Source organism: Muscardinus avellanarius (genome assembly GCF_963383645.1).
Source record: "Muscardinus avellanarius genome assembly, chromosome: 5".
Classification (NCBI taxonomy): domain Eukaryota; kingdom Metazoa; phylum Chordata; class Mammalia; order Rodentia; family Gliridae; genus Muscardinus; species Muscardinus avellanarius.
The window spans coordinates 47,038,953-47,051,283 of NC_137790.1; the positions used below are offsets into that span (position 1 = coordinate 47,038,953).

Sequence of the window (12,331 nt, forward strand, 5' to 3'; positions counted from 1 at the left end):
TTTCTCTACCATATTTAAATATGGATTAAAGTGTAATGGTAAATAAAGCATGGCAAAAGACCTGGGTTTAAATTGTGACTGTGATCAAAGGACTCCGCCCATATTATTCTTAGATTTTTACAAAGGTTTAATATGATGATATGTTATTTTATTTTTTAAATATTAGACAATTCAGAATGAAGATAATATGTACATTTGTGTGTGTGTGTGTGTGTGTGTGTGTGTGTGTGTGTGGTACTGGGGATTGATCCCATGGTAGTTCTACCTCTGAGCCACATTTCTATTTCTATTTTATTTTTTCATTTGAAGCAGAATCTCAGTAGATTGCTGAGAGTTTTACTATGTTGTTGAGACTGTCCTCAAGACTGAGACCCTCTTGTCACAGCCTTCCAAATACTGGCATTATAAGCATGCATCACTAGGCCCGGCTAGAAAAATATTTTAAAATACAAGTGTTATTTCTTATTTATTTAATGCTTGATATTTGGCCAAGACTTTTGTCATAAATTACAAATATATTAAAAATAATTCTTATAGGAGAAAAATATTCCTTTTAGATATCAACAGAGGCACAAAAAATTCCACAAGATGTTGCTGGATAATTTGAAATATAAATGTACTATAAAATACTAATGTAAAAATTTAAATACAATAAGAAATCCAATCAAACAGATTATACATGATGACTTTATTTTTATTTATTTATTTATTTATTTATTTATTATTATTATTATTTTTGGTGGTACTAGGGTTCTTGGAAGCCCTTCTACCTCAGGGCTACACTCCCAGACCTATTTTTAGGCTTTTTTTTATTTGAAAACAGGGTCTCCTAAGCCATCGCGCATGGCTGGCTTCGAACCTTCGCGATTCTCCTGACTGCTTCCCAAGCGCGGGGATTACAAGCATGCGCCACCACATCCAGCTACATGATGACTTTAGATGAAGCACAGAAAACCTACAAAAAAAAATACCCTAATATGTGATGAAGAGCAGAAATGATAAATAGCTACCTTTATGAGCAGCAGTTTAGTAAGCCATAAACAATCTTTATTTTTAAACTCTGCTTAGATTTTTATATTTTATTAAAATTCATTTAAAAATTACTATCATTAACCAGGCGTGGTGGTGCATACTTGTAATTCCCTCACTTGGGAGGTGGAGACAGGAGGATTGTGGAGGTTCGAAGCCAGCGTGCTGGCTTAAGAGACCCTGTTTCCAAATAAAAATATAAAAATAGGTCTGGGAGTGTAGACTGGAGGTAGAAGGGCTTCCAGGAACCTACTACCACAAAAAAATTACAATAAATTATATAACAGATTTTCTGACAGGCTTTATTAAGCACCATTTAGTCCTTTGAGTTTTAAACTAAGATATGCATATATAAAAAGTTATCTACAATTTTAATACCAGACTACAAGGTATATATCAATAGTTTGACATGTACTTAGAACTTATCAAGTGTGGGTTCTTGACAAAATGCAATTGCTATCTGTTAAGATTTTATTATAATAATCCTATGGATATCCTAAAGTGGGTTGGTTTGGGAATAGTTAGGCCCTTATGAAATTAGTTGTAAAGGGGGCACATTTACCAGTGTTCTTTTTAAATACGATTGCAATTGCTCTGTGTTAGCAGATATCTAAGTAATAGATATTTAAGTAATAGCAATTGCCATTGCCATTGAATTTTAAGTTTTCATTAATAACACTCCTTTTATATAACTTCCTAAGAAACAAGGAAACAATGAATGTTCTAAAGTGATTGTATTGGAAATAATTTTTTATGAAATTAATTATAATGGGAGCAAATTTACCACTGTGCCTTACTTAAAATTTCTGTGTGTATATAAACAGACATAGTAATGCTCCTGGAATTCATAGAAAGAACTGTTTCCAGAGGCTGAATAGTTGATAAATAATAGTAGGCACAAATCCCATAGTTTTGTAATCTATTGATCTGTTGGTGGACATCTTGACTGGTTCCATAGTTTGGCAATGGTGAATTGTGCAGCTATAAACATAGATATGCACACATTAGTTTGTAGTTTGGTTTCCATTCTTTTGGGTAGATACCCAGAAGAGGTGTTGCTGGATCATATGGTAAGTTCATTGCCATTCTTCTGAGGATCTTCCGTACTGTTTTCCAAAGTAGTTATACTAGTTCGAAATCCCACCAACAATGTTTTAGAGTTCCCACTTCTCCACATCCTCACCAGCATTTGTTGTTGTTTGTGTTTTGAATGATTGCTATTCTAGTTCGACTTAGGTGAAATCTCAGGGTAGTTTTGATTTGCATCTCTCTGATTGCTAATGATGTTGAATATTTTTTCATACATTTATTAGCCACTTGAATTTCTTCCTGACAGGGAAATGGATGGAACTGGAGAACATTATGCTAACATAATGAGATTAGTCAGTCACAAAAAATAAGAAATTGGATTCTCTCCCTAATCTGGAAAAAAATTAAAAAGCTAGGGGAAAATGGGTCACAGGAGGAACTCTAGACAAAGGAGAAACTATAGATGAGCAAATAAAGTGACCGAACTGAAGGAGATGTGAGAAGGAAAGAAGGAAATTCCCTAATGTACATAATGTACATTGACAAAAATAACAATCACTAGTCCAAGAATGAGAAGAGGAAGGGGGGAGGGAATGGGGTGAGAATTGGGGAAGGGCTAATTGAGTGATGTGTGCATGTATGCCTCTACCATCTTATACTCCATTAAGATGTATGACTACAATGCAACAATAAAAATTTTGTAAAAACTAAAAATAAAAATAAAGTCAAGAAAGAGAATAATACTAGGTGTAGGAATAAAAAAACACACATGAAAAAATGTAGGAAATGAATCATCCTAGTAAAAGTACTAGTTTCCACACACCATTTTGCCACCTTTCCAGCACCCTCGTGTGACTCTTCCATTATTCTTAAAGCTGACCTCTGACAGCGCTTTGCCATCATCACTGATTTAATACACCCACCACCACAAGCAGCATCCTTTTTTTAAGAGTAGGGATTGAACCCAAAGGCATGCTACCTCCAAGCCACACCCCCAGCCCCTTTATTTAAAAAAAAAAAACAAAACAGGGTCTTGCTAAGTTGCTGAGAGTTTACTCATCATGGAAGTTGATGTTAAATATTTATTTAATAGTGAGCCAATAGAAGAATTGGATATAATTTATAAATTATATTGGACTTGTAGAACATGATTGGAGGCTTTATTTTCCATCGTGTATTTTAATAGACAGTGGTTTAAATAGTACATACACATGTAGAAAGGCATTTTCTTAAGATATCAGTAAGCATTGCCTTACCACATAAATATGACAAGCTAAAAACATTTTCATCTCTTTAAGAAAAATAAATTTTACCTAACAAACTTGAGAGACTGGCTCAAATGTTATTCAGTTTGGATTCCTGGAAAAGAATATGAGTACCACTTAAAAACTGAATATAATAATAAAGAAAAATTTATTCAAAATTATTTTAAGTGTTCAATGTCTCTGTTTGCCAATTTATATAACATCAGAAACTGTTTTAACATTCTACATTCTGGAGAGAACAATTTCAATTACATAAGAAAAGAATTTCATTTTGAAGTGTCTCTTATGCACTTTGGTAGAGGAACATTCACCACTGGAAACTATTCTATGAAAACTGTAAGCTATTTCTGGTGAAAAAAAAAAACACTCAAATTGCATAGAATTTGAGGCAAAATTTACACTGAATGATTGAATTGTGTACAGTAGATGTATTTAGTTAACCAACTGGAATTAGCAGTTTGATGAACTGTCCAATCATACAGATGTAAGTGACTTTATTTGTGCTGAAATCATGGACATCTAGTTATCAATAAGGAAACAACAATCTCTCTGTCAAATTTTAAATATTAAAAAAGAACACCACCATGCTGTTTAGCACTGAAAAGGGAAGATGCCTGTCTAAACTTCTGAGATTCTGACTCAAAACTGTCTTTACAGCCAGGTGTGTTGATACACACCTATAATCCTGTAACCCCATTACTTGAGAGGCCAAGACAGGAAGATCACAGACCTGAGGCCAGCCTCAGCAACTTAGAGAGACACTGTTTCAAAACACAAAGTAAAACTGGGCAGAGGATGTAGTTCAGAAGTAGAATTTCCCTGGGTTTACTCCCCAGTACCACCAAAAAAATTTTTTTTTTCATTTTACCTTTTAATGTATTTTACCAACTCTAGCTGTTAGAAGTAATACAACAAAGAAAATAGTGGTTATAGATAATTGTATTTTATAAGATTACTCTGTTTTGGATCAGGGTACCTTAAAGTATTTTATTCTTATCTGGGGCTAATCATAAAAACCTTCTATCAAATATTTTCATGTGTATAAAGATATTTCTAAATGTGGTCTTTATGACAAGAAACTTGTCCATGGAAGCTGTGTATTTTATTTGGTCTTGATTTTTATCTTGCATAATTTTAAAAATAGATTTCTGTTCTTTTGTAAAAAGGTGCCAATGGTACATAAAGGCTAAAATGAAGTCTGAAGAGAAGAGAAGAAACCATTTACAGAACGGGAATTGTAAGTACTCCAGTGACTCCATCTCACTATTTTATACTGGAGCAAACACTACAAAAGCTTATTTAAAACTTGTATCCATTGAAAATCAAACAAAACAAAGTTACTTCCAACCTTTCAGCATTAAAGCTCTCATCTGGCTTCCAGGTTTGTTGGTAGAAATTGCACCTGTTTCTCATTAAATGACATTACCTTTTTCCTATTTCTCCTTATTGAAAACACAGCAGACTGAAAATGCTAAAAATACACATTGACTGAATATGTCTGGTTATTTACTGCTCACAATGGCTCCAGAACATGACTTTGTTTTGTTTACTAGACTAGATATAAGGATGTTAAGGAATCCTTATGCCTTCTTGTAGGAAATGTCATTTAAACCTATAACAAAGCAATTTAAAATTCATTAGCACAAAAAAAGAACATCATCTCTCTAACTCTTAGAATATGTATGAAATCCTTGCACTGACGACAAGGTTATATTCATCTGAAGATTTCTTCCCCAGCAAGCTGTAATTGCTACTATAGTTGGTTTGATAATTACCATTTGCTCCTCCCTAACGCCCACCTCCACCTCCACGTCCAACTGCAAACTACTTGTCAGTTTTTCTACCACGAGATGCTGAATTAATAAGAAAGTGATGTTCTTTAATTAGCTGTAGTATAGATATAATACATGAAACAACTTGTTTAACTATTTAAATTCACCTTTGATTTCAAATTAAGCAAAAGGAGTAAGTTGCTTCTCAATGTATATCATCCTCCTAGGGATTTAAATGAGAAAGTTACAAATTAGTGGGGGTGGTTTAAGGCTATTTCTATGGCTAATGGGGTTTCTTTAAAAGTAGTCTTAATGTCATGTGATTAGAATATTTAAACCTTACTCTCCAACAGTCTGAGTAGGAAGGTCCAGGTTGGGACTAAGATACTTTTCCTAGTGAGTCAGTCAGCTTTCTGTCACCGTAACAATAGTACTAAACAAGAACAGCTTAGGGGAGGAAAGATTTGTTTTGGATAGTGGTTTCAGAGGTTGAGTCCCTCATCAGCTGGCTCCAAGACAGAAACATCACAGCAGAAGGGCTTGGCAGAAGACAGCTTCTCAGCTCATGGGCAGCTGTGAACTAGAGAAAGAGAAGAAAGGAGCAGGGAATACAGACCTCAAAGCAACATCCCCCTGGCCTACTTCCAGCCATGCCCCACCTGTCTGTGATTATCACCAACTTCCAGTAAATTCATTCAGATTATCAAACCATCAATTTTATGAGGCCATAACCCCCCATCAAAGAATCTAAACCTTTCCCCTGTTAATATTGTTGCGTGGTCTAACATACGAGCTTGTGAAAGACAGCCCAGATCCAAATCGTAACACTCAGGTTGTTCTTTGGTGCACTGTGTCTCACTCCAGTGGAAGAGGGGAGAGAGTAGATCCCTGGCATAAGGTAACCTGGAAACACTAGAGACAGATTGCAGAAATGTGGACCCAGACACCTGGACAGACAAATGATGCTGAGTGACATTTGGATTCACTGCAGGGCACTTAGTACTGAGATGCAGAGGGAAACGGGTGCTCCTAGGGCATTTATTATCTGTTTTCTAAGTAGCAGTTCAGTATAAACTAAACCAGATGGGCTCAGCAAGAAGCAATTAAAATGACCTGAGGCAGCTGAACAGGTAGAAGACAGATTAACTGCTGTTTAAGAAGAAAGGGCTAAGTTAAACAGGTAACCAGATATTCAAAATTGAAACCAAATTTGGTCATATTTCCTCTATAGCACAGATTATATTTACAAGATGGAAATTTGACTATTTTTTTTTTACTCTGTAGAAATGTATATCATCCTAAATAAATGGTTTCATTGTTAAAACTCTGTATGAGTTAGTCAATGATACTTGTTCCCTGTGCCTAGTGTTACCAGCATTTCCATATATTCAGTTAGATGCTACTAAGCATCTAACAGTTCACACTATATTTGGGGTTAACTCAATCTTAAATCACAACTCTTACTTACAAAAATGTCATATGGCATATAAATAGGGGCACTGTTTCTCTGTTCTCTCTTCCTCCAACCTCAACTTTGAGAAGCCAGGAAAGGCCTACTATTTCAGAATCAGTATCATATGTAAGTATACCTGGAAACATGGTTTTCATGGTGGTATTTTGAGAAATAGCAATTTTCTCATAAGTTAATATCAAGCATTAAGAAAACACTAGACAGAAGGTAATAAATGAAGGCAATTAGTGTAGAATAATTTATGAAGTAAATTACTGCTAGCAACGGACATTATATCACCTCTTCTGAATTTGCTTTATTACCTTTTGTTTGTTTTTGAAAATTTCCTGGGAGAACATGTTTTTAAAGAGACTCAAATATCACCTAATTCTGGTTTAGAATGGTTTTCAAAATCTTAAGAAGAAACAAAACCAAATAACATCCACTCTGCTACAAATTTAGTGTTGGTCATTGAATTTCTTCAAACTCATATTCAATAAAGACCAGTTATTTTCTTATTGCCTATAAGTTGCCTAAGGTATTTGGAAAGATACAAAAATAGTAAAAAAAAAAAATGATAATTCCTCCAGGGCCCAGAAATCTAGAGTGGAAAACAACTCATGGAACAAAACAGAGAGCTATTCATAGGCAAGCTGTGACTTCTTCAGACACTCACAATAAACAGGGAACTATGCATTTATATTTACTGACGCATCATCCCAACTGTGAACACTCCATCTTCACCAAAGAGCAGCTGCTGCACAATCACAGAGAAGATTTAGGTCTTTCATTCCTATTTTTCCCATAGGATAGACACATTGTTCTTTTGAGGATATTTTCAGTCTAGCCATGAAAGCCACTATGAGAACACAGGAATGGGACATTATCTGTAGTGGCCCTTGCTGTCACTGTGCCGTGAATTCTGCTCTTTGCTGCTAGATAGTTTATAGAATGAGGAGACCACAGTCATGGGGCATGAGTTGAGGAAAGCCTGGTGCCTTTGAATACAAAGGGTCCAGGAAAGCCTCTAAAAAGGGAATATGGGAGGGGGAGAGTTGATACCTTATTTCCCCCACATCCTTAGCTAGGTAAAATATGAAACATATGGGTCTTTTAGTGGATGTGTAAGCTGATTAAACTTTTACGGAAATATAAAAACTGTATTATGGGGAGCCATTAAGGCTTTCCCCTAGATCAGAGTCTCTCTGACTCAGCTGACTGTCCTTCACCCAGAGTCAACAAGGTTTGGGGAGAAGATCAGGTGGTGATGGCACAAGGGTATTGATTAATCTACCCGTAATGTATGTGCTTAGGACTGGTCTGTATTGTATTCCGGTGGTGATGGCACGAGAATGTTGATTGACCTGTGGCTGTGTATAAATACCTCTGGAAAAACAAAACCAGCGTCGGCGTCGACGCAATAAAGATGAGATTGACCCAGAAGTAGGTGTCAGCCAGGAGCGTCGGCGCAATAGAGAATACTGACCCAGGCATGGTCATCGACCTGTAGGAAATATTGACCCACGAACAGGGGTCGACCAGTAGAGATAGTAGGCTGGCGGCTCCCCAAGTTAGAATTAAAAATTCTTCATCCTCAGCCTCTCTTCAGAACCCGTACTCTCACCAGCTGGCTCCGGCACTGTATTTGTTGAGACCTCTCATCTCACTCTCTATGAAACTACCCAGTCATTTTACATTAAAAGTGAGGTAAACAAATGTTTGGTCACAAGTACTCGAGTCTTTTAAGAGGAAAAGGGGCAGGAGAGGGCGGTAAGAAAAGAGGAATTTTAGGAAGTAGCAAGACTGCTTCAGTATGTCCCTCTTGTTAAATATTCACAAGATGCATGACTGCTAAAATATTCTTAAACTAAATCAATCTTTTACTTTTGTTGTAGTACGGTTTCCAGGAATTAAAACTTACATTGATCCTGATACCTATGAAGACCCATCACTGGCAGTCCATGAATTTGCAAAAGAGATCGATCCTTCGAGAATTCGCATTGAAAGAGTCATTGGAGCAGGTAAACATATTTATGCTTTTGAACATATGATTCCTTAATGGCTTTGTAACTGGTTTATGAACATCACATTTTAAAGCCTACTGGCCCCAGTCGCTAAATGTGTTTTATATTACTTTTTTTTTAAATGCACATGCCTATACTCTGTTTGCAAACAATGAGAAAATTCTCAAAAGCTATTTTTAGCACTCAGCAGTCTTCTTTCATAATGAAGACAAATTACAGTGAAACTAGAGTGCTTCACTGTGCCTTATTTTGAAAATGCAATTTCAGGAGTTTGTCATAGGTTATTATGGATTTACTTAAGCTTCAATATCTATAGACATATACTATAATTAGTATTCATAAGGATGACCTTGAGGCTTCAAGATCCAGACATGCTCTGAGAATCTTTGAGGGTAAAATTTGGTTCAAAGTACTATTACATTGTTAAAGGAAAATTAATAAATCATCCTATGTAGAGTTTCCCAACACTTGGAACCCTTAACTTTTCTGAATAAATACAAATTTATTATAAATCAGCCCACAAGTATTTGTGCTGTATATTAGTAATGAAAGAGCTAAGTTCATGTGACAAAGAGACTCAAAAATAAAGACTGAATGTTCATTCACTCCATCTTTACCAAAGAGCAGCTGCTGCAAATTCACAGAGAAGATTTAGGTCTTTCATTCCTATTTTTCCCATAGGATAGACACATTGTTCTTTTGGGGATATTTTCAGTCTAGCCATGAAAGCCACTATGAGAACACAGGAATGGGACATTATCTGTAGTGGCCCTTGCTGTCACTGTGCCATGAATTCTGCTCGTTGCTGCTAGAGAGTGGTCCTTGCTGGTAGAGGAGCTCTCATTCAGAAGGCTAAAAAGTCCTAAGATTCTTGCTCTGCTTTCCTCTGGCATTTCTTCCTCCTCTTAATGACTAAGGATGAGACACCAACACATCTGCTTTCTAGCCTAGGAAGGAAAAGGAAAAAAAAAAAGTCAGTATCTTTATCTTTATGGCAATAACCCAGAAATTGCAAACACATCTTCTCATCCTCAATGGTTCAAAACAACCATGTGGAAATGTGAAAACACATCTACTCACCTCTCAATGGTTTGAAACAAACTGAAATAAGAGAGTTTGAAAATATAAACACTGACAGGGCAACTATATAAGCAGATAGAAAGGTGGTAATGGGTGAGAAAGGATGTCTTTCTACGATAGGGAAAAAGGACTTTGTCCTGACGGGAAGTATAGGCATCCTCCAGGTGTTACATATGTGCAATTCTTTAGAAAGAGCAGAACAGACCCAACTGAGGTCATTTCAGCCAGCTGTTGTGTTTCTGCAAAGTCCCAAAGAAAGGAACTTATTAAACTTTTCCCCCCTCTCAAAGCCCTTTTTCTTGGAAAGTTAGGCCACAGAATTTGCAAAATGAAAGTGTAGGGTCTCTTTTTTAAAAGTTAAGAATCTGAACAAGGTGTAGTGATACATGCTTGCAATCTCAGTACTTGGGAGGCTGAGAGAGGAAGATGGCAGGTTTGTGGCCAGCCTCACTGTTGTGAGGCCCTCCACAACTTAGCGAAACCTTCGTTCAAAATAAAGAATAAAAAATCCAGTCGTGGTGGCACACACTTGTAATCCCCACACTTGGGAGTCTGAGACAGGAGGATCACACAGGTTCGAAGCCAGCCTCAGCTACTTAGTGAGGCTCTCAGCAAATTAGTGAGAACCTGTTTCCAAATAAAATACAAAATAGGTCTGGGAGTATAGCCTGGAGACAGAAAGCCCCTAGGTTCCACCCCCCAGTAGCACAATAAATAAATAATAAATAAATAAATAAAGGCTGGAGGTATAGCTCGGAGGTAAAATGCCCCTGAGTTCTATCTCCAGTACAAAACACACAAAAACTGTTAAGAATTTTAATATGGTAGCAAGAGAGCATTAAACCAACTAAGGACTATTACTATCTCAAAGATCTATGTGACTGCACCGGTCACCTGCCCATGAAAGTAATCCTATTTCTCAGATATTCAAAATGTTAACAGTCTCAAGAGTCGCTGAGACATTTGAAATGAGTCCTTCCTGATTTCATTGCATTCCCTGTACACAGCAGATTATCTCATTGCCTGCATGGCCAGGTGCCCCTCTAAAAGCTGACACAAGGGTTCTAGATAGTTAATCCTAATGCTTTCAGCCAAAGAGGCTGCCTTGTCAGGAAGACTAAGGACCTGAAATAGAACCAGGTTCTCTATTCTCTTCTGCTGAACAAAAAGCCCATCAAAGGCATAATCAAAAAGAGTGACTGTATTTTGTTCATTTTGTTTGGGTATGTGTTTTCCTTACACAGCAGAGGAATAAAGAAGACAGGAGGTTTAATCATTTCCATTGTATATTGTCTTTGGCCCCTGAGAAATGGTGATATATCCTTTTATATGACATGGTTCAATATATGCAGGCATAAAGTAGAATCATTTTCTGTTGAAGCCCTTTGTGAATACATTAAATATCAATGTTTGAAATTATAGTATCAAGAGATAAAAATCAAGTAGGTGAAGTATAAATAAATAAGTTAAAAACATTTCTTCAGCCTGGAGGAGCTTATCTTTATAAAAATATAAATTTTCTCCAAAAGTAAAAGGTAAACGTGATTCTGCCAAACCAAACAGTAACTACTCAAGAGACCATCTTAATATCATATGTCACCGCTTTGTCTCAGCTCAAGTCATAATAGGACTTCCCTCATAGAGCAAAGGAAGAATATGTAAACTAGGTTGTAAGTTCTAAAAATTGGTATCTTTTTTTTTTTCTACCTTCATTCATCTTTAACTATTTCAACTCTCAAACAATCTGATAAGGGTCCCTTTAATGTCTATGTTGAGAGCAATCATGAAAATAAAAGTGCATTGTGAGAAAAAACTGGTATAACCTCATCTTCCTATTTAGACCCCTCCAAGTACTTATTACCCCTTCAGGTCATGTTCTAAAATTCTGTGTGTAAAAAACATAGAGGATGTGTGGACACTTTCCACAGCATCCTCTGTTCAGGGTGAGGAGGGAAGAGTCCAACACGCCCATTGAAAAAGTTAGGTAAACAAAAAAAAAAGCATAGCAAATTTGCTTAAAGTTTTCTGTGAAATGGGAGCCTTCAAAAATGAAGATAAGAAGACCCAGAGAAAGCTATTTCGGGGCTTAGCTTGGATGAAGAATGGACGGCCATCTGAAATGTGATTGGACAGTGGGAAATGATCTGATGATAATCAAGCAGAGGGGAAGCACAGCAAGGCCTGTGCAGGTTCTTCTTGGCCTTTCTGAGTATCTCTCTTCCTCCTGGTTAGGAAGCTGGAGATCTCTGGAATGAAAGTCTGATTATCTACTATCAGACAAGGTAGGTCAAAGAATTCCTATATGGCAAGCTTCTACACAAAGAGGCGGGAGAAGGTTAGTTTAATAACATTAGTTTGTACACCTCGATGGGGAGTTGCTTTATTTTTAATTCCCCTAGGAAGCAGGAGAGCAGGAGGAGAGCAGAGAATTTTCCTGAGACCCTTCCTGTGTCTTTCAGTATAAAACGACATAGCGCCTTTAGGGGCATCATTTTCCGAGCCCCAAGCCCAGTCAGTTTTTTGAAAACCTAAATGACTATGACATATTTGCCTCAAACCATAAACTGTAAAATATTTTCTTTCGGTTGTCTCCTGGCCTTTATTTTCTTCCCCACCTGTTTATTTTTTTTTTCTCAGACTCCATTTCCACATCATCTAGGTGCACGAGATAGTTCCTATGGA

At 36.7% G+C, this 12,331-nt stretch overlaps 1 protein-coding gene across 2 annotated transcripts in view; it reads left to right on the forward strand.

Annotated features, from left to right (window-relative positions):
• EPHA6 (EPH receptor A6) overlaps nucleotides 1–12,331 on the forward strand; it is a gene marked incomplete at both ends in the record, with an annotated part of 972,789 nt that overhangs the window by 676,827 nt on the left and 283,631 nt on the right. For both annotated transcript variants that reach the window (XM_080695858.1, XM_080695859.1), the window contains 2 exons: nucleotides 4,490–4,560; nucleotides 8,441–8,566. In XM_080695858.1, the coding sequence (XP_080551984.1) occupies nucleotides 4,490–4,560; nucleotides 8,441–8,566 (197 nt within the window). The remainder of the gene's footprint in view (nucleotides 1–4,489; nucleotides 4,561–8,440; nucleotides 8,567–12,331) is intronic.